The 23,541-nt window shown below is 33.5% G+C and overlaps 2 protein-coding genes across 3 annotated transcripts; both read right to left on the bottom strand.

Annotated features, from left to right (window-relative positions):
• Positions 1-1,867: 1,867 nt before the first annotated feature.
• On the bottom strand, positions 1,868-23,222 carry LOC109190679 (probable LRR receptor-like serine/threonine-protein kinase At1g05700). 2 transcript variants are annotated; one of them, XM_019341236.1, is made up of 12 exons: positions 23,128-23,222; positions 22,033-23,049; positions 21,360-21,498; positions 21,172-21,243; positions 20,787-20,858; positions 20,601-20,681; positions 20,307-20,476; positions 19,981-20,219; positions 19,760-19,886; positions 18,799-18,861; positions 18,496-18,685; positions 1,868-2,370 (listed from the first exon to the last, which is right to left on the bottom strand). In XM_019341236.1, the coding sequence occupies exons 1-12, from the start codon at positions 23,204-23,206 to the stop codon at positions 2,361-2,363; spliced, it is 2,259 nt and encodes a 752-aa protein (XP_019196781.1). In that variant the 5' UTR covers positions 23,207-23,222; the 3' UTR covers positions 1,868-2,360. The 2 variants fall into 2 exon arrangements, with proteins under 2 accessions (XP_019196781.1, XP_019196780.1); XM_019341235.1 differs by lacking the exon at positions 1,868-2,370 and adding an exon at positions 17,029-17,568.
• On the bottom strand, positions 5,568-11,224 carry LOC109190680 (putative leucine-rich repeat receptor-like protein kinase At2g19210). The gene is made up of 12 exons (XM_019341237.1): positions 11,082-11,224; positions 10,385-10,958; positions 9,078-9,556; positions 8,780-8,918; positions 8,152-8,223; positions 7,970-8,041; positions 7,776-7,856; positions 7,521-7,687; positions 6,953-7,152; positions 6,735-6,861; positions 6,556-6,618; positions 5,568-6,424 (listed from the first exon to the last, which is right to left on the bottom strand). The coding sequence occupies exons 1-12, from the start codon at positions 11,167-11,169 to the stop codon at positions 5,841-5,843; spliced, it is 2,646 nt and encodes an 881-aa protein (XP_019196782.1). The 5' UTR covers positions 11,170-11,224; the 3' UTR covers positions 5,568-5,840.
• Positions 23,223-23,541: the final 319 nt, after the last annotated feature.

The following is a 23,541-nucleotide window of genomic DNA, read 5'->3' as shown; positions in this document are numbered from 1 at the left end:
TTCCCACCAACTTGAACATACTATATACATATATAAATTCAAATAATTGGACAAAAAAGTCTTAAATATATGTACATTGTCAGATAAATCGTGCACCGTACTTTCGTATTAATTAATAGTGCGCCCAATTAGAGTTGAATTATTGAGTAAAGTAATTATTACTAGATGAAATAATGTGCAAATATTCAATAAATAAATAAATTACAGTACATAATAGTGTACTACATATATTTGTCGCTGATATTTATGACCGAGTCATGAATGCATTAGTTATAAGATATAATCTTTATTTCGTGTACATTTGAAATGATTCAAGATTAAACTTGAATTCTCATTAATATAAAGCTTGTAACAAACTTATATGGTTATTAGGTTATGACCTAGGTGGTATTTGAATTTAAAAATTAAATGTAACAAACATTTTAATTTAAAGAATAAATTTTTTTTTTTTAGTACTACTGACTCTGGTACAATATAATATCTGTTTATAGTTACATTCTTAACCTACTGAAGCACAAAGAATCAATATCACCCCCACTGGGCCCCAAACCCATTGATCTCCCATTTGGGAGAGTCATTTCATGCCACTAGACCACAAGGTCATTAACTTTTTAAAAAATTTGAAAAGATTGGGTTGTGTTTAGTAGGTTTTTCATTCTCGACTTTTTGATTGTTTTTTTATTTAAAAAAATTACAAATGTACTAATAAATCTAGGTAAATTTTGGTGTGACGAGTCAGGTTAATATAAAAATGTAAAACTCATACTGAAAAATGTAATACTACACAGGAATAAAGAGTTTATTACTTATATGTGAAAGTGTAATTCTTTTACATTATATTTTGATTTTAAAATATTACATTTTTTCTCATAAGTATTACATTTTTTCTCATAAGTATTACATTTTTTCTTATAAGTAACAAACATTTGTCAACATTACTTATAAGGAAAATGTAATACTTTTATATCAAAATGTATAACATTTTTCTTCAAAACTATTACAATTTACCTAATAAGTAACAAACAATATATTATTTATTAGTACTATATATGTATTACATTTTTCAGTATAACTGTATAAGTATTACATTGTTATATTGATCCGACCCGATTCATAAAACGGTCTCACACAAGTGTGCGTGTGTAACCCATAATATATTATTTAATTTATTACTTTCACAATATATACCAATTTTTCATTTTTCTAAAAAAATAAAAATAAAATAAAGAAATATTCTTGGGTTATAATAAACACAACCCAAAATTTTGTACTTGCTTAGTAATATTGGTTGTAGCACCATTTTGAGAAAAGTATGGATGATTGTGATTTACTTGACGAAATTACAGCCTCAAAAGTCACAAGGTATTTTTTTTTTTTTGGACAATCCTAATCAAATTAGTCGGTACTTAGCTTATTAACCAGGACTATGTGGTCTAATGGTATCCGGGGTGGACTTCCAAGTGGAAGGTTGTGATTTCAAGCCTCAGTGGAGGCGTTGGTTGTGATTTCAAGCCTCAGTGGAGGCGCTCTTTGTGTTTCAGTAGGTTGAGAAAGTATATGAACAGGCGTTATTGGCTCTTTGTGTTTCAGTAGGTTGAGAAAGTATATGAACAGATACTACAATGTAATAGAGCTAGTAGCATTCAAAAAAAAAAAAAAAAAAAACTAAGTTAGTTTAATTCGTTTTCAAAAAAAAAAAAATTAGTTTAATTCATTGTGATTCTTTGATTGTTAGCGCTACAAAACAGACTTCAACCAAAGTGCACCGACCACAATCTTTTTCATAAATCAAAGATATTAATTTTTTGAATATAATTTTGATAAATAATAATAATGTTTATGGTCATGTATAGATGGTCTTGACATATAAATTGTCACAATAATAACAAGAATGCGTAGCACATGCATGCAAACCAATACAAGGATATGGTCTGAGGATAATCAATAATTGGTAGAAGTATAAATGCTATCTATCTTGGAATAGGATTTAAGGAAGAATGGAGATTCAAAGACATCATTCTCGTTGAATCCTCTGGTTGAACCACAGGAGGATTCATCGTCATCTCCATTAAAGATTCCTTGAGCTCTGAAACCACAAAAGCCATGGTTGGTCTCTTTGTCGGCTGGGGAGAAACGCATGCAATTGCCACCTCCACAGCTCTCCATGCAGAATCAGGGTTGCAATCTCCACGTAACCTTGAATCCACCACTAGCCCTATTCCCCCTTTATCAAGCATGCCACTAACCCACTTGCTTACGTGAATATAATCGTTTTCTCCTAAAGCACGTCGCCCCGTGATTATTTCTAGGAGTACCACGCCAAAACTATACACATCGCTCTTCTCTGTCAATCTGCTTGACTAATAATACCTGAAAACATAGAAATTAGATAGCGTTAATGTCGTTTCTTTGGTCTTCTAATTAATCATACTATTCACCATGGGTGATTTAAAATTAGGAAAACACTTTGGCCCTGTTTGGAAAAATAGCCAATTTTGGCTTATTTGACCACTATTAGTTGTTTGACTTGATTTAAAAATCAATATAAATGTTTGGTTAATTAGTTTTTTGTATTCCAAAATGTTAAAATTCGAAAAACTACTCAAAGCAACTTTTTTAATTAGCTTTTTGAGAAAAGAAATTATATCAAACAGCTATCAGTTAATTTATCAAACACCTTTCTACAATCAGCTAATGTTATCATCTCTAGGGTGTGTTTGGTTCGCACGTAGGAATCGGAATCGGAATCGGAATGGGTATCAAATACTTGGTAATGGTAATGGGTTTTGGTGAAAGTATTTAACATGTTTGGTAGTAGGGTGGAATGTGAATGGTTACTAATAGTAGTGCTTGAGAATGAATAAGGGAATGAAACCTTTATATTATCTGGGTATGAGGTTTTCAATTGATGGGGTATTCGAAACCCATAGTGGTGTTCTAAAAACCTATCAACCAAACAACAACAATCACTTTCATACTCAATCCTTTGGGCAAAACCCACCAACCAAACACACCCTCAGTTGAACGAAGATTTTGAATCATTCAAGCTGCCACGCTGACTTGGGTCAAGAGACTGAGTATATTTTATTGAATGATTAAAGTTTATAACACTGACAAAAAAAGAAAAAAAAAAAAAAAAGATAAGTGTACTCTCATAAAATATAATTCATATAAAGTGTTTAGATTGAATTAAATGATAAAAGATAGAAACACAAATTATGGATCACTATGTCACGGGAGTAAAATAATAATAATAATAATAATAATAATAGTAATAATAATAATAATAATAATTCATATAATAAGTCTTGTTTGTAAACAACTCCTTTTTAGCTTAGTTTTTTGTTGTTTTACCCATTTTAACTTTAATTTGATATTTAAACAAAAATAAAACCCTAAAGTATATGTTTGGCAACTAACATTTTCAATAAACTTTTTTGAGGCAAAACGCCCTCTTTTTAATCTCATAAATGCTCTTAGGCATTCAGAATTTCTGATGTCTGATGTGAATGCTCCATTTGTTTGAAAAATACTGTGAGGCATTTTGCTGGCCTTTACTTATTATTATTATTATTATTATTATTATTATTATTATTATTATTATTATTATTATTATTATTATTATTATTATTATTATTTTTATTATTTTTATTATTTTTATAACAATTATATTATATTAATAAATTTACAAATAATAATAAATTAATAGTTCAAATATACTAATTAACAATTATTTTTTCATCTCCTTAAATAGCTATATAAAAATATTTTTTTATAAAATTTAATTATTTTATAATAAATAATTACTGTATAATAGTGAATTGTTTTTATAAAATATAGGCATCTCAATATATAATTTTAGAGCAAATTACACTTTTGGTCCTATGACTATAGGAGCGTATTAATTTTGATCCGTGACTTTTAAAACTAACAATTTAGTCCTTTAACTATGATTTTTTAGCAGATTTGGTCCTCCGGCCAAATCACCCATGGAAATTGGCCGAAAAAACTTAAACCTTTTTAAATTTTTTATTTATGAGGGCAAAATGGTCTTTTTACGTTAAAAAAAAAAATTAGAAAGTTATATGCTTAGCTTCTTCTTCGCGTTCACCGCCGAGCCACCGTACCATTCTTGTCACCGGCCAAACTTGTTACTGATGAGCATTTAAAACACAAGTCACCGGAAAAGCTTCGTCTCATACAGAAAACGCCAACGGGAACCACCGGGAACAAGGGTTGCACTCACAAACCCACCACCATCGAGAGCAAAACCCACTGGTCACCATGACACTAGAGAAGGAATCGCCTGGAAAAATCCATGCGATGGGGAGGCCGGATGAAGACGCCACCAGAGCAGAAAACGCCAAAGAACTCTCCACCAAAACCACCAGGCAGTGGGCCCACAGCCGCAACGGACGACAAGGGCAAAAAGGTCGCCGTCGAGACGATGAGTCACTACCTTGCCACGGGCCCAGATTCTAAGTCAAAAATGGCTATAGACGAATTATTGATCGAACTTGTGTCCTGTCTAGCCATCTCTGTTGCCAAACATTCCTTCAACTCATTCACAACCACATTCATGGTGGGTCTTTGGCCGGTATCTTGAGACACACAAGCCATTGCCAACTCCACGTACAGCTTTCCAAGCCGAATTAACGTCAAACTCGCCCACTAACCTGGGATCAACTACGTCCTTGATGTCTCCATTCTCCAGCGTGGTTGTGACCCAATGAATAATGCAGTGTAACAGAGTCAATGGTATTAAAAAAAAAAAAAAATCATTTAACACAATTAGTTGACTTTTATCGACCAAATCTTTTTATTAGGTTTAGACGAAAATAAAAATTAAAGAACATTCAAACTTAATACATCTTAAGAGAAAAATAAGAAAAAAGTCACTTTTAATCTCTGAATGTTTTACTATTAGAAATTTGAGCTCTATTAATTAATTTGAACAAACTTAGTCCTTCAATTGTTTATGATGTGACACATGCATTTAGTCTCTGATATTATATAATTAGAAAATTTTTAATAGAACTTATTTTATAATTACTAGCAACCATTAAACATTTAAACTTCCTTCTCTCTCATGCATTAACGTACGCCATTGTGTTCCATATCCCAAATGCGCAAACTAGATTTGAGAAGAACTCAGTTGGGGAAATGTGCCCTTCAACCCAGGACTGATTGTCTTACTTCTTGTTGGTGGGCTAGTTTCTTTCGGCATTCCTCATTGGAAATTACTTCCTCTACATGTATGCACAGAAAACCCTCCATGCAAAGAAAATGAAGCCAGTCTCCAAGAAGACGATGAAGAAAGAAAGACTGAAACAATTATTATCTTATAAAATAAATTTTATTAACAAAATTTCTAATTATATAGCATCAAAGACTAAATGTGTCACATTATAAATAATTGAAAGATTAAGTTTGTTTAAATTAATTAATAGGAGCTAAATTTTTAATAGTAAAATAATTTAGGGCTAAAAACTAAGCTACGTTTTCCCCAAAAATAATGTTGTAAACATTCCTAGGTATAATATAAATATAACATACCACCGATAACAGGACAAAAAACAAGTTCATTGATGACATTTTTACAAGCAATTATTACATTTAATATTCAAAGGCGTGTACAAATATTCAACACAACCATCAATTCCCATTTCAAAACTCAAAACAAGAAAAACTGCATTTCACAAACTCCAGCTTATTGTGAGAAACTTGAAATTAAATATAACACACACTAATTAAAATGCATTAATTCAAGTAAAAAAAAAAAAATTGAATTGATAAAGTATGAAATTCGGAGTTGAATATGATGATGTGACGATGAGCCACTACCTTGCCACGGGCCCAGATTCTAAGTCAAAAGTGGCTATAGACGAATTATTGATCGAACTTTGTGAACTTGTGCCCTGTCTAGCCATCTCTGTTGCCAAACATTCCTTCAACTCATTCACAACCACATTCATGGTGGGTCTTTGGTCGGCATCTTGAGACACACAAACCATTGCCAACTCCACAGCTTTCCAGGCCGAATTAACGTCAAACTCGCCCACTAACCTGGGATCAACTACGTCCTTGATGTCCCCATTCTCCAGCGTGGTTGTGACCCAATGAGTAATATGTTCTTGGTCAGGAGCTTTCCCTATTATTGCAGGTCGACTTGTGATTATTTCCAAAATAACAACACCGAAACTGAACACATCACTCTTTTCAGTTATGATATAATCAGGGTCCAAGTATCCTAGAGTTCCGGCAATAGCCGTTGAGATGTGAGTGCCATTTTCGGTTGGAAAAGCTCTTGATAAACCAAAATCTGCTATTTTCGCTTGGAACTTTTCATTGAGCAGGATATTCGTACACTTGACATCTCTGTGCACTATGGGCGGCTTGCAACCATGGTGAAGATACTCCAAACCTGTCACGTGATTTAAGTTTAGGTCAGAGATGTAATTAATCAATCATGACAAACTATAATACTCAAAACTCAAAACTTAAAATCACGTGACATAGATGTCTAAGTTTTTGAACTCGAACCATAATACTAACCTTGAGCAGAATCTACAGCAATTTGGAGCCTGTCCCGGAAGCTTAGAACATTATGGTTTCCACCTGTGACCAGGAAAAATGATGATCAACTTAGATTCTTAGACTAATAACGTTAATTTAATTAAGGTCTAATGTTTCTATTTGAAAAAGATGATGATGATCATATATTATATTGATACCTGAAAGATGCTGGTGTAAATTTCCATTGGCCATGAATTCATAGATGATCCCAATGTTTGTGCTCTCAATGCAGTACCCCACAAGTGACGTCAAGTTTTTATGATGAACATTCATTAGAACGTTGGCCTGTAAATTAAAACCAAATCTCAAAATTTAGTGAGGATGGTATATGTACCATATTAAATAAAATCATATATGTTCATCAATATATATATACTTCAGCTTGAAACTCCTTGAAGCCTTGGCCTGAGGTTGATGACAGCATCTTTACTGCAACTTGGGTGTCATCTATACTCCCATAGTAAACCGTTCCAAACCCACCTTTACCAAGTACTCTCTCAAAGTTGTTTGTAATCTCTCTAATTTCTGCGAAACTATATCGCCGATTCTTGGTGTGTAAACCATCAACTTTTGCTTCTGATGACATATTCAATGTAATTTTAATTTGTTAGAAAAAAATCGTATTTAATTAAGTCTAAAAGATAACGTAAAAATTATAAGGTGAGTCCCTTAATTAGACAGATCGGGTCATGATACTTAATATTAATTAGGGATAAATTGATTGACTATTACTTATATAAGAGAAAATGTAATACTTTATATATGAAGAAAAATGGGATAATGAAAAAATGAAATATTTTTTGATCAAACTGTAATATTAGGTGGTAAGTGTTATTTATGTGAAAAAATGTAATACTTATACAAAACTGAACTTGTCTTATGGATTTCATAGGAGATTTTGCCAAGATTATATAAGCAAATTTGTTAGTAATATATATATATACCTCGTTGTTTTCTCCGTTTAATCACGAAAAGGATGCCAACTATTGCCAGCACTAGTAGGAGTACAGCGGCCACCGATGCTACAACCGGAACGGCGACGTTTTTCTTTTTCTTGTCGTCGCAGGAACCGTTCTGGCAGCTATTCGTGTTGGAGCCCACACTCTCAATGCTGATAGATAAACAAGAACGTGTTACTCCGGCTCCGGCAGCACATATTACCTTAATTAACGCTAAGAATTATATAAAGCAAATTAAACCTCAATGTTAAGTTTCCTTGTTTCGATTTCTGAAGCAGTTTTACCGGGACAGGCCCTGAGAAATTGTTTCCACTTAAATTTCTGCAATTTAATTCCAGAAAACAATTCAAAATTTCATCACTATTTCTCAACAAAATGACAAAAACAACAACAATAATAATACATTATTTTAATTAAATTTATAATTCACTTACAGAACGCTGAGCGAAGGCAGTTGAGATAGAAAATCAGGTATAGGTCCACTCAAATTATTGTTGGATAGATCTCTGAAAATATAAATTAATTAGATGTAATTAATCTCAGCTTAATTGCTTGTTCCTCAATGAATCAGTAAAACTTAAGGAATTATTGCGCGTGGAAAATATACTCTACTTACATGACTTGTATCATTGCAAGGTTGGATATGTAAGGAGATATTGACCCGGTCAACCCACTTGAAGATAAATTCCTAAATACAAATTATACAGCTCAATTTAGTTTTTTAAATATAAAACTCAAATTAATAATAATAATAATAATAATAATAATAATAATAATAATAATAATTTTTAGGATCAAGTGTTGACTGCTAGCTATGTATAAGAAAATAAAGTTATTTCAGATTTAGTTTTTTAACAAAATAGTAAGAGTGCTAGATCTAACAAATAATATTATAGTAGGAGGCCTACTGGTAAGCGCTTCTGTCCGCCATCAATAAAATAATGGCCTTTGGATTTATCAGTCAACTTTAGTTTATTTTACCACTATTAGTTATTTGACTTAATTAATCAATCAATATGAGTGTTTGATTAATTAACTTTTTGTAACAGCTTATTGCTTTAAAATACTAAAATTCATAAAGCTACTCAAAACAATTTTTTCAAACAAAGAGCTAACAACTAATTTACCAAAGACATATTTTTTTACAATCAGCTAATATTATCAATTAGTCAAACCCACTCACTCAATTAACTAATTATTTACCAAACACTTCCAATAAAAATGGGAAGAAACAGTGTACATACATGGATATGATTCTGGGGGAACTGAAGCCAGGATAGTTACATTTGAGACCAATCCACGCATAAGACGCTGGAGAACAAGGGTCGCCTTGCCAATTCTTGCCCACCCCATAAACTGACTTGATGTTAATCATGGCCGCAGCTGATGAAATTATGTAAAAACATAAAACAAATTAAAACCGGTTTAGAGTATAAAAAAATAAATCACAGCCGTTCAAGTAGTGATATGATGAACTTATATATATATATATATATATATATATATATATATATATATATATATATATATATATATATATACCGTCGTTGTCGTCGGTGAGTGGTACATTGAATTCTTTCAAGTAATAAACCTCAAGAGCGTTGATGATGGGAGGAAGGGTGGAGTTTTGGGTCTTATTGAGGGAGAAATGGTACTCGGTACGATTGCTGTCTGGGGTTTTGCCGTACAACGTTATAGCCCTCATATACGGCGGCGCAATGGGACCAAAGTATAAGTCGCCGTTAAGGTAGATATTGAATTCTCGGGTTTGGTTGGGTTTATGTTCTTGGATTTCGGCAAAGGACATGTAGATGTAGAGTTTATCCGAGGAACTGTTTGTAGGCCACCAGAACGTCAACGGCTTCGTGGGATCCGATGGCACAAGTGCGGTGTTCATCACCCCCGGCGGCACCTTGAAGAAGTTTTTGTCTGTGACGTTAACGGTTGATGTAGTGTTTACTGGCGTAGCAGTAGCCATGTTAAACGGCACCCACATGCGGTCAAACACATCGTCCTTGTACCTACAAACATGACAATAGTTTTTAAGATTTAGTACAACCTGCCAAGTTGGTTTAGAGGTTTATTTGGTAATAATAACAGGATTATGGGGTATTTGGTAAATAACTGTTAATTAATTGAGCTAGTGGGATTGACTAGTTGATAAGATTAGATGATTGTAGAAAAGTGTTTAGTTAATTAACTTTTAGCTATTAGTTAATTACATACAAAATTATTTTTTCAAAAAGTTACTTTGAGCATTCAACAGCTTTTTGATTTAGCATTTTGGAGCAATAAGTTGTTACAAAAAGTCAGTTAATCAAACACTTATATTGATTGTTTAACCAAGTCAAATAGCTAATAATGGTCAAATAAATCAAAATTGAATGATATGCTAACTATTTTACCAAATAGGGCCTTGGTATAATCAAAAAATTATGAACTCCTAATTAGAGTGACCTATTAACCTTATCCCTAACTCCGGGGTCTCAGTGGTCTAATAGCCTATTATATTATATGACAGGTGTTCACATAGAGCCTACCTCATTGAATGTAACTCCCATTAGGTTAGAGGACAGGCGTTCACATATATAGAGCCCACCCATTTGGATGTAACTTCCCACCGTCATTGCCCAAGCCACAATCTCTTCTACTTAAGAACGAACTGAGCTATTTGTGTGGGTCTATTAACCTTCTTAATTTACTTATTTGTGATCCTTTATGGGCTAAGATCAAAAGTGCCGCTTAACCCGTGCATCCACTCATATAGTGATTACAAATTTTCCCGTCACTCAAACAAAGAATTTAAGGTAGAATAGAGATCACACATAGATTGAATAAGTATAACCCACCTGAGAACTTGTGTAGCCTGGGAGCCTATATCAAACCGTAAGTTCATCATCAAGGATCCACCGGAAACAGTAGGGTACATAGAATTGTTGAGAGGGCGGAGCTCGAGGGCGGAGATGAAGGGCGTGCCGAGCCCCGTGTTGACAAGGCACACATGTACGAGGTCGGACGAAGGAATATGCACGATCTCCTTGTCCACAGAAATAATATCGTACTTGGGATCAAACTCCACGGTGTCCCAGTACTCGACACCGAGGTGGAGATCGAACTGCGGGAGCTGTTTACCGGCGGCGGCGGCATTCCCGTCGTAGTTTCCATAGAAGAATCTAGCCCGTATCAGGTACTTATTCAACTTCCCTTGAGGCGGCCGCAGCGTGTAGCAGTTCCTAATCCCTTGAGGAAACGTGGTGAGAGTTATCAACTGTCTGTCGATGCCGAGACCCTTGTAATACGGTGACACACTTTTGCCGACGGCGTTGTCGCCGATGAAGGTCGCATCTGATATGTAACGTAAGCCTGTTTTTTCGTCGGTATAGTTTTCGCCCCTGGGAGTCCCGCAATCTAAACTTATAAAGCCTGAGAGGGAATTACATGAATTAAAACAGATTTAAAAAACAAATTAACACAAACAACGATGATATATATAGGAAGATGCAAACACATTTGTATATATATATATATATATATATATATATATACCTGCTTGAGGATCTTGGGAAAGAACAACGATGGATGAAGTAAAGCAAAGAAGCAATAGTGAAATGAGAAGGCTCCTTAACAGTTCCATCGGCTTACTTTGAGATAGCTCAAGAAAATGGAAACGGCTTAACTTAAATTAAGAAAGCGCTAGCTCCCATCCTCTCTATAATACTGCTTTGAGGCCAGCATGCAATTTCCAGTGTCAAAAACAGACGTGTGTCCACTTGCTTTATTATTGTCGGATGATTACCTAATTGGGGCCAAATTACAATATTTCAAATTCATTTTGTTTTAAAAAATTGTTTACTTTAATTGTTGGGCGTTGGCCGAGTCCAGCCCCTGCTCGATTCAAAACGTGGCATTGTGGCTTACAATGGAAGGGTGTGGATAAATGGTTAATGTCTACCTACTTATCACCAAATGGTTTTAAGTAGGATATGGCAACCAGGTATCATAGAACTTTGTGGTTAAGCGTATGCTTGACTTCCAACAATCTCGGGATGGGCGACCTCAGCATAGTGCAGCACTGAGATCCATCATTAATTATTTTGATATAAATAATAATATTTAAAAATGAAATTTATGTTTTTATGTATTTTAATTTTTAATTATTTTATAGTCAATATTGATCTCGTTTTAAACATCTCAATCAAATCTTTAAATCTTTATAAAAAAATTTTGAAAAATAATTTATTTTTAATAATATAAATTTTTAAAAGAAAATAATTGACAAAAAGATTTTAAAAAGTTCTACACCAAAAAGGTGTAAATGAATAATGTTACATCGTATTTGCTATAATACTATTTATTTACATCATTTTGGTGTAAAATTTGGTGTCTTTCTTGGAAGAGTGTTGTTGCACTAAATTTTTACATTAAAATGGTGTTTTGGTACTTTTATTGGAGATGGTCTAAGATCACTAGAGTTTTGGTACTTTTATTGGAGATGGTCTAAGCTCATCTACCTAGTGATCTTGGAGTCGGTTGACCTAGTGAGGTCTCATTCATAATACAATTAACATAAAATTTCAGGATTTGTTATATGAGCACTGTGACATTATCGATCACATTTAATTTCACTCTCAATATTTGTTATTTTTTTTTGTTAATTTAATGACATTTAATTAGTCACATTACAACTTTGTTTTTAGTCACCTGTTACAATTTTCATGAATCCTCACAACTTTTATTTTTTGGACAATTTTATAATTTCAAAATATTAATCTTTTATCCCTTCATAATTAAAAAGCGCTCATAAATGATAAAATTAAACATAGAAAAAAAATGTTTTTTTTTTCATTTAAAATGTCTATCGGAATATTATTTATTATATCGTTTATGAATGATTTACTACTAGTTAAATGTAAAATTGCCTAATTGTCCTAAACATTAGTATTAATTGTAACAAATTAAAGGACTAAATGTGGTAAAGTTAGCAATATTGTGGAGCTAATGTAGTCAAATTAAAAATTATGGATTAAATGTGACAATATCACTAAAATCTTGAGGCTAAAATTTTGTACAACTAATTACCATACTTTAAAATAATAGGCATTAAATATATTTTTGAAATTGTATACATTGTACTTGTTAAATAATAACCAAGTCAACTCTTTTTTATTTTTCATTTGCTTTTTTTAGCTTGCATGGATTAATTGTGTGGACCGTTAGGAGATACGGAAGTGTTATTTTCAAGCATATTCATTCTTTGACTTGTACGTATTAATCTCTTTTTTATATATTTCCCTAAATGATTTAATCCATTCACATGGGTGGAGATCGAACCTCTAACCGTATGCTTAAGAGACAAAGTGTAAAATCACCACGCCAACTATGTTTGTTGGTTTTTTAACGACTATAATGATAAGGTTACAATACTATCACTACTGGAAATTATGGAATTTCAGACCACCTGAAAGTGATCTTAAATCAAGTCGAAAGTCTTTTTTTGACCACTTTTGGTATCCAGAAAAACCTTTGTTGTTATTTCTGACCACTTTTTGCTTTCGATTGATTTAAGATCATTTTCAGGGGCAAATTATGCTGTGCATCCGTATGCATCAAGCATGGTGCATACGGATGCAAAAACGACGTCGTTTTTATAAAAAACGCGTCTCCCCTTAAAAAAAAAATAGGTTCGAAACTATAATTTCATAATCGATGAACTATAATTCCATAATTGATGAACTATAATTCCATAATCTAATCTATGAACTAAAATTTTCAGAATGAATGAACTAAAATTCCAGAATCTATGAACTAAAATTTCAGAATCGATGAACTATAATTCCAGAATCGATGAACTATAGTTCCATAATCGATGAACTATAATTCCATAATCCATGAACTAAAATTCCATAATGAATGAACAAAATAATGTTGTTACTAGGAATTGAACCTGAATTTTTTTTTTAAAAGGGGAGACGCGCGTTTTTAATAAAACGACGTCGTTTTTGCATCTGTATGCACCATGCATGGTGCATACAGATGCGCAGCATAACTATTCATTTTCAGGTGGTCGAAAATTTTATAATTTCCAGCCGTGCTAGTTTCACCCAGAATGCACTGTACACCTTCGGATAGTAGTTAAGGACTTCCGATCCCTAAATAACAATAAAATTAATAATAAAACAATTATGCTTCTTCATAAATCACTATTAATAAATCATACTTTAACTAATTAAACCTGACGAATTAAATACATTGTACACCTTGATATTATAAGTTTTAAATTAAACTCCAAATTACCGAAAACAACTCTAATCAAGTTGATCAATTTGTTAACTTTATAACTATAATATAACTACAAGATTTCAAGTTTGATCCTTAGTAAAAGCGCCCTATTGATCTTTTTGGTTTGAATTAATCAATTACGAACAATTTAATCTGGTTTAGTTACTCCCTTGTGAACCTTCACCGGCTAAAGTCACAAGGCAGAATTTACTAAATACACACTTTCAAATAATAATCGTAAATTTCTTCATTACTAAAAAAAAACACTCCTAATGATTTAAAATCATAGAATTTCCACCTTTTACATTTGGTCAAAAATATGATCCATCCACGGACAATACTATTGTCTTCTTCACCTTCACTAGATGATACACCCTGCAATTATTTTCAAAAAATATATATAAATATATTTAGTGTACTAAATACAACGAAGTGATTACTATCCCCACTAAATATAACGAAGTGATTACTATCCAGGTAGATATTGACCAATAATATATGTTAAATATAGTGCAAGTATGAATTAAATAGAATTTATTATATATTAAAATGAAAGCATTATATTCATTGAAATTAAGAAGATGTGTTGAGGCTCGCATTGCTGCATGCAGTCAAAGTCAACCGGCAGCATTCTCTGCATTATGCATTCCACGACTCAAGAATTAAAGTGTCATTAAGTCGGAAATGTGTGTGTGTGTGTTTTTTTTTTTCGTTTTTAAAAATCCAAGTGAGCTGACTTTGACGGTTTCTTCACAACTATTGAATAATATAAGAGTTAATTACCGAAATGGTCCCTTGACTATAGTGAAATTACTAATTTGGTCCTTAACTATTTTTTTTACCAATTAAGTCCGTTCCTCAACTTTAAAAATTTTAACTAATTTGGTTCTCCGTTTGTTTGACCGTTAGTCAACCGTTAACTTAGGACCAAATTGGTAATTCGCTATAGTCAAGGGACCATTTTGGTAATTAACTTTAAGGGTGGGCAATTCGGTTAAGTTTTCTCGAATCGAACCTTACCAAACTAGTTAAATATGGTAATATACCGAACAACCGAACGGTAATAGATTCTTGTATACCGAATGGTTTGGTAAAAATTCGAACGAACTGAATTGTTCGGTAAAAACCAAACCGAACCGAATACCGTTTGAACTTTGTATTGTTATTTTGTTATATATTAGACTTTCGATATAAACTATGTAAACACCATAACACATAATATAGAACTTTTGATAACAAACCATAAAGAAATCAAATAAAACATTTACGAGAGATGCCCGTGAGAATATGAGCTGAACGGCAGAGCAAGCAGCAAGGGATTTGGATTTACTTTTTATTTATTTATTTATTTATTTATTATATTTTTTTAAAAAAATCAAACGGTATTCGGTTCAGTTCAATTTTTTACCGAACAATTCGAGTCGGGTCGGGCCGATTTTTTATCGAACCGTTCGGTATAAAAGAATCCAATACCATTCGTTTATTCGGTATATTACCGAACCAACTAGTTCGGTTCGATTCCGTACGGTTTGATTCGAGAAAACTAAACCGAATTGCCCACCCCTAAAGTTAATTACCAAAATGGTCCCTTGACTATAGCGAAATTACCAATTTGGTCCCAAGTTAACGGTTGACTAACGGTCAACAAACGGAGGACCAAATTGGTTAAAATTTTTAAAGTTGAGAGACTTAATTGGTTAAAAAAAATAATTAATGACTAAATTGATAATTTCACTATAGTTAAGGGACCATTTTGATAATTAACTCATAATATAATACAAAGATCATGAATACATACATTATATTCGTAAACGCCGAAATTATTTATTAAAGAAAGTCCACTATATCAGCTGGAGAGCTGATTCATATCAAAAGCATACAGATTACAGAGAATTTTGTGCCTCAATTCTTGCTTTATTCATTTCCTGACAGCCTAATCTGTTGTCTTCTTCCCACCAACTTGCACATACTATATATATACATATATAAATTCAAATAATTGGACAAAAAAGTCTTGAATATATGTACATTGTCAGATAAATCGTGCACCGTACTTTCGTAGTAATTAATAGTGCGACAAATTAGAGATGAATTATTATTGAGTAAAGTACTCCGTAATTATTACGTGATGAAATTATGTACAAATATTCAATAAATAAATTACAGTACATAATAGTGTTGGGTTGGGTTTAGAATTTGGAAAGATTGGGTCGTGTTTAGTAGGTTTTTCATTCTCGACTTTTTGATTGTTTGTGTGTGTGTGTTTTTTTTTTTATAAAAAAAAAAAAAATTACAAATGCACTAATAAATTTAGGTAAAAAAAATTGTGTCACGATCGGGTCAAGATAAAAATGTAACACTCATACTGAAAAATGTAATACTAATCAAGAATAAAGTGTTTATTATTTATATGAGTTCGAAAGTGTAATATTTTTACATTTTAATTTTAAAATATTATATTTTTCCTCATAAGTAATACATTTTCTCTTATAAGTAATAAACACTTGTCAATATTACTTAAAAGGGAAAGTGTAATCTTTTTGATGAAAAATTTAATACTTTTACATCGAAATGTAAAAGTATTACATTTTTCCTCAAAAATATTACAATTTCTATTATAAGTAACAAAAACTTTATTCTTTATTAGTACTTAGTATTACATTTTTCAGCATAAGTATTGCATTGTTATATTGACCCGAACCGATACAGCTCAAGAATAAGGATCCATTAGACGGTCTCACACAAGTATGACCCATTATCTATTATTTATTTTACTTTCTCCATATATACCAGTTTTTCATTTTTCGAGAAAAAGAAAAAGAAAATTTTCTTGGGTTCTCATAAACACAACCCAATATTTTGTACTTGCTTAGTAATATTGGTTGTAGCATCATTTTGAGAAAAGTATGGATGATTCTGATTTACTTGACCAAATTACAGCCTCACAAGGTATCCTCTTTTTTTGGACAATCCTAATCAAATTAGTTGGATAGTTAGCTTAGTAACCACAAAATTTCATATTTGACTCTTCCAGTGAATGGTTTATGACATTCATGGTTTGACTTTGTCAGTTATGAGCAAACTAAGTTAGTTTAGGTCATTCTGATCCTTTGCTTGTTAGGGTTACAAAACAGACTTCAATCAAAGTGCACCGAGCACAATCTTTCTCATAAATCAAAGATATTAATGTTTTGAATATAATTTTGGATAAATAATAATGTTTATGGTCATGTATAGATGATCTTGACATATAAATTGTCACAATAATAACAAGAATGCGTAGCACATGCATGCAAACCAATACAAGGATATGGTCTGAGGATAATCAATAATTGGTAGAAGTATAAATGCTATCTATCTTGGAATAGGATTTAAGGAAGAATGGAGATTCAAAGACATCATTCTCGTTGAATCCTCTGGTTGAACCACAGGAGGATTCATCGTCATCTCCATTAAAGATTCCTTGAGCTCTGAAACCACAAAAGCCATGGTTGGTCTCTTTGTCGGCTGGGGAGAAACGCATGCAATTGCCACCTCCACAGCTCTCCATGCAGAATCAGGGTTGAAATCTCCACGTAACCTTGAATCCACCACTAGCCCTATCCCCCCTTTATCAAGCATGCCACTAACCCACTTGCTTACGTGAATATAATCGTTTTCTCCTAAAGCACGTCGCCCCGTGATTATTTCCAGGAGTACGACACCAAAGCTATACACATCGCTCTTTTCGGTCAATCTACTTGATTTATAATACCTGAAAACATAGAAATTTGATAGTGTTAATGTCATTTCTTTGATCTTCTAATTAATCATACTATTCACCATGGGTGATTGAAAATTAGGAAAACATTTTGGCTCTGTTTGGTAAAATAGTTAGCTTATAGGCTAATTTTAGCTTGTTTGATCACTATTAGTTGTTTGACTTGATTCAAAAATCAATATAAATGTTTGGTTAATTAGCTTTTTGTACTCCAAAATGCTAAAATTTATAAAGCTACTCAAAGCAACTTTTTCAATTAACTTTTTGAGAAAAAAAATTATACCAAACAACTATCAGCTAATTTACCAAACACCTTTAATTTCTACAATCAACTAATGTTATCATCTAGTTATACCATCTAATTAACACAATCAGCTAACAGCTAACAATTATAAGCTAATAGTCATTTACCAAACAGGGTCAGTCAATCAAATGAACACTTTTGTTTAAAGAAAAAGAAGAAGAAGAAAAAAAAAAAAAAACTTAGGTGATCCAGTTTGATCGGACTAATCTTAATCGAATGACCACCTTTGTTGTGATATATCACTACTGGAAATTATTGAATTTCCGACCACCTGAAAGTGATCTTAAATCAAATTGAAAGCAAAAAGTGGTCGAAAATAGCAACAAGGGTTTTTCCGGATACCAAAAGTGGTCGGAACAAGACTTTCAACTTGATTTAAGATCACTTTCAGGTGGTCGGAAATTTCAGAATTTCCAGTAGTGTATGCTATATATTGATCACTTTCGACGGGTGGTAATATCAAAATGGTGGGGGGAGACCCTAAATAAGTTTGTCACGCTATTGGCATAATAACTACATATAAGGATTTGTGAGACGGTCTCACACAAGTGTGACCCTTCTAGCAATGTGTTTCAAGATTTTCAAGAATATAATGATGCATGGTTTGATATACATACTCAGGATCAAGATAGCCACGAGTTCCGGCCACAACCGTAGTTACATGGGTGCTACCGTCCAGGGGAAAAACACGTGACAACCCAAAATCAGCTAGCTTGGCTCGGAAGTTATCGTCTAATAAAATGTTGGTGCATTTAATGTCTCTATGTACTATAGGTGGTGTGCAACCATGATGTAGATATTCCAATCCTGTTAATAATATTCAATCGCAATAATTAACCAAATTAGTTAAATTTATTAACATATTCTACTTCTAATGAATAATAGAAATACTTAAAACTCGTCACACAGTTCATGCATACCTTGCGCTGCATCATACGCAATTTGCAGTCTTTTTTTCCAGCTCAAATTCTGTGAACTTTTTTCTGCATCCAAAGAGAATCAATAATATATATTTATTTACTTGCACGACATTCATTTAGTATTATTGAAATTCCCATTGAATTGAAGTGAAATATATTTCATTTATAAATATTTTTATCTTATATTGTTGACTTTACTTTTGTTATTGATCGACTTCCATTGGTGGGCTAGTTGTCATTAGTCAGCTATATTGTAGTTTACTAGTGCAAGTGGGGAAATTGCATAAATACTAAACAGTATATAATTAAAGTCGACACAGATTCAGGAAACAGTATAACTCGTTGACTTGACCAAGTCTTGAGATTAAAAACAAATCATACAGACTAGCTTAATTAGGGTTTAGAATATTAAGGGTAGAGTCAAAAGTTGTATACTTATTATAATCAAATACAAAAGAGGTAACTAGATAATGTCATGTTAGGAGGAAAATTTTATGAGGAATATATAGGTCACGTTTGGTAAAATAGTTAGCCTATCAGTCAACTCTGACTTGTTTGACCAATATTAATTGTTGAGTGTTTGATTAATTAGTTTTTTATAATAGTTTATTGCTCCAAAACACTGAAAATTCAAAAAGCTGTTCAAAGCAGTTTTTTCGATTAGTTTTTTGAAAAAATCATTTTGTATCTAATTAACTATAAGTTAACAGTTAATTTACCAAACGTCTTTCTATAATCAACAAATGTTATCAACTCAATCAGCAGCTATTGACTAAACACCTCCATAGTGTTACTCATTGACAAAACAATCAACCACAGATATCGGCAAAGTTTATAAGTCTTCTAAATTTAATTTTTTTTTTCAATGACCCATTAATCATTCTTGTGATCAGCCTAACTAATGATGATCTTTATAGGTTATCAATATTATCGACCAGGTCAGTATCAATATCAATATTACCTGAGAGATGGTTTGCTAGGTTTCCATTTGCCATGTACTCGTAAATGATTCCCAAGTTGTGGCCATCCATACAATAACCAACTAGAGAGGTGAGGTTTTTGTGGTGAACATTTACCAGCAAACTTGCCTATATATATTATCAAAGCCAATAATTCAAGTTGATGATGAGATCAACAATAATTAGGTAAGTTAACTTGAATAATCTCATATATATCACCTACCTCTGCTTGAAATTCCTTGTAGCCTTGAACTGAAGATAGTGAGAGCATTTTAACAGCAATAGGGCAATCTCCCTTGTAACCTAGGTAAACTGTCCCAAAACCACCATTGCCTAGGATTGTCTTCAAGTTATTTGTCATTTTAAGGATACTCGAATACGTAAATTGTTGACTTTTTAATTCCAACTCCGAAGCTACTTCTTTGCCTAACATCCTCTGAGATTCAATCTTCCCAATTGGTCCTGTGGGCATTACAATATAATTATTAAATATAGTATATAAAATCATAAATATCCCGTCTTGTGACAATAATCAGACATATCAGTCACCTTGTTGCTTTCTCCGTCCTCGTACCATCCACACAATTAGTAACACAACCAAGACTGCAAACATCAATAATGCACCAAAAATTGATGCCACCAGTGGAGCAACACCCTTCTTCTTCTTCTTTTCATCACTAGCATTTCCAGTGCTAGTGCTTTCATCACCTCCACCAACACTGCATATTAAAATAGTTTTCTACACGTAAACTGGGAAACTTAATATACATTTAAAAAAAAAATAGTTTTCTAAACTCAATTGCCTTCAAATGGCTGCATATAATATATATGTTAAACACGTACATTAATGAGAGTGATCCATCCTTAGATTTTGCTAATAGTTCAGGTGGAAGTGGACCGGTGAAATTATTCCCCTTCAAGTTGCTACACAAGCACAAATTAAATGAACTCTTGAAATGAATTAATTTTTTAAATTATCATCACCAGGAAAATAAAAATAAAAATAAATCAATTTAAGCCATAACTTACAGCACTCTCAAGAAGGCCAGTTGAGATAGAAAACTAGGCACCTGCCCACTCAAATTATTTCCTGACAAATCCCTGATGTATGGGGCACAAAAATATTACTCCGTAATAAAGGAACAATGATGTATATGTATATGTGTATACACAGGGTCACAGCCCACAGGCACCAAATATATAATTGTAATAATTTTTTACGGTATCAATAATACTCAATACATATAATTATATATGATATATTTAATTATATTGGATACTATTAATACTGGTGTTAATAATATGCAAGATAATTAAATATAATAAATAGAATTGTAGAAATTTTATAAGTCATGTATTAAAATTTTAAAAGGCATGGAAATAAGAATTTAATATAGTGGAAATGCTTGCTTACAAAGTTTGTAACATGGTTAGACCAGAAATGTCAGAAGATATATTCCCAGTTAATCCACACATTGACAGGTTCCTGCAGATTAATTTAAAGCAAGAACAAACTAAATTAAATTATTATATATAAATAATAATAAAAATATTCATGATGAGATTTAATCATCCTAAAAAAACAAAACAAAAAATACGTACAAGGATACAATCCTGGGAGTACCAATACTGTCAGGACTACAAGTGAGACCATCCCACATATTACCCTGGGGTTTGCATGGATCTCCTTCCCAATTTCTTTTCACTCCATACGTCGATTTAACGTTCATGATAGCATCAACTAATCAATAATGAAAATATAATACTCAGATTTACTTATTATCATATGATGTGTTCTGCAATATAATGAATTTGTCTACACTAAAAAGCTCAGTTAGTTTCTCTGTAGTAAATTGTGAGCAAAGACATCTGACAGTGTGGGAGTTAAAGACAATATGTGGGCACCTGACACTAATACTCTTTTTCTTCCAAAAGGTTGAATTCTAACTCAAGGGTCCTCACACCCGGTCCGATAGAATATTTGGGAGGATGTAAATCACCGTGACTGGATGGCTCATCATATAAGGCCAAATGCCATTGCACACAAAGATCTGTCCACTTTATGCATAATCCTCACATGGACACTGCCTAGGTTCGAACTTTAGTCTCTTATCCCGCCTACTCAACCACTGGGCTAAGCTCGTGTTAGCCCAGACACTAATACTCTGAGAGACCGAGTTACTGTGATTTACCCTCCACCATCGACTATCATGTGGGGCCTAGGGCTAAGGAATTTCCCCATTTATGGGCAAGAAATTAAATATAATGAACTTACCATCTTGATCGACAGTCTGAGGGCTTAAGATTAGCTTCACCTTATAGATCTCGATGGCATTGAGCAATGGCGGAAGAGTAGAATTGTTGTTTTGGGTGAAAACGACTTGGTACGACGATCTTGTTTTCTCGGCCGCCGGACTGTAAACTGTGTAGGCCATCAGATAAGGCGGAGCAAAAGGTCCAATCCACCGCTCTCCGTTCAGATCCACTGCAAATATTCTGCTTTGGTTTGGTTTCAGAACTTGAACCTCCGCAAAATACAAGTAAACGTAATATTGGTCCGTCAAGTTTTGTGCCTCCCAAGAGAACCTTAGCCCGCCACTCGCGTTCGCCGCCACCACCGCCGTTCTCATCACCTCGGACGGCGGTCGGAAAACGTTAAAAACCTTGGTCGAGTCGACGTCCAGAGAGGTGCTTATTGCGGCTGTATTAACAACGTCGTTGTACGGCGTCCATTCACGATCGTACATGTCATCTCCGTACCTGATTGGTCGAGTGGAAGTCGAGCCCAAATCCAACCGAGCAAAAGTCTGCAACGATCCGGTTGTCGTAGCGTACATTGTCGCATTAAGGTTCCTAAGTTCCAGCGCGGAGATAAACGGAGTTCCACGGCCGGTGTTTACCAGACAGACGTGAAGAAACTCCGAGGAGAGAACGTGGATGATCTCGAGGGAGGATGGGGATGAAGAGTTTAAGGCGAGGGTGTCCCAGTAATCGACTCCGAGGTACAAATCGAATTCTGGGAGTTGGTTCTTGCCGTCGTAGTTGCCGTACCAGAATCCGGCCCGGATCAGATACTTGCTGCCCTTCCCTGGGGACGGGCGGAGGGTGTAGCAGTTTCTTGTTCCCTGGGGAAAACTACGGAGAGTTTTGAGCGGCTGAGATGCGGCGGAGGAGACGGTGTCGGTGATGACTCCGGTGCCGATGAAGCCGGCGTCGGAGACGTAGTGTATTCCGGTGATGGCGTCGGTGTAGTTCGCATCTTGAGGCAGTCCACAGTCTATACTTATAAAGCCTTATACAAGAATAATAAAAACCAGTCATTATTTAGGTAAAATAGATCGATAGATATCTGAAAAGATAGAATTTAAACCTGATTGGTCATCCTGGGCATGAACTACTGCAACGAGGAACAGGGCGACAAGACCAGTTAGAAGCATTTCAATCGCCATTTTCGACGTGTTTTGGTTGCTCTTCATAGTTTCCTAATTCCCAGTATTAATATTAATTACATGTTTGATGTTTCAATCCATCTTGTCTACTATACAACCTTGCATTTGACTTCATTTTTTATTATTTTTTTTTGAAGGTTGAAGTCCTTGAGGTGGAGATATGATTTATGTGCAGAAATGATTAATTGGAATATAATATAAAGTTAGTCAACTGGTGGAGGTGGCCACCAATTTAGTATAGTAGCTTGTTTTTCTTTGACCAAAATAAGCATCAAAGTCTGGAAATATAAATTAAATTAAAGTACGCATAGGCATCTCAGTTGGTCACAAGGGTG

The sequence above is a fragment of the Ipomoea nil genome, unplaced genomic scaffold (assembly GCF_001879475.1).
Source record: "Ipomoea nil cultivar Tokyo-kokei standard unplaced genomic scaffold, Asagao_1.1 scaffold1576, whole genome shotgun sequence".
Classification (NCBI taxonomy): domain Eukaryota; kingdom Viridiplantae; phylum Streptophyta; class Magnoliopsida; order Solanales; family Convolvulaceae; genus Ipomoea; species Ipomoea nil.
This window is presented reverse-complemented; position numbering and strand designations above follow the sequence as displayed.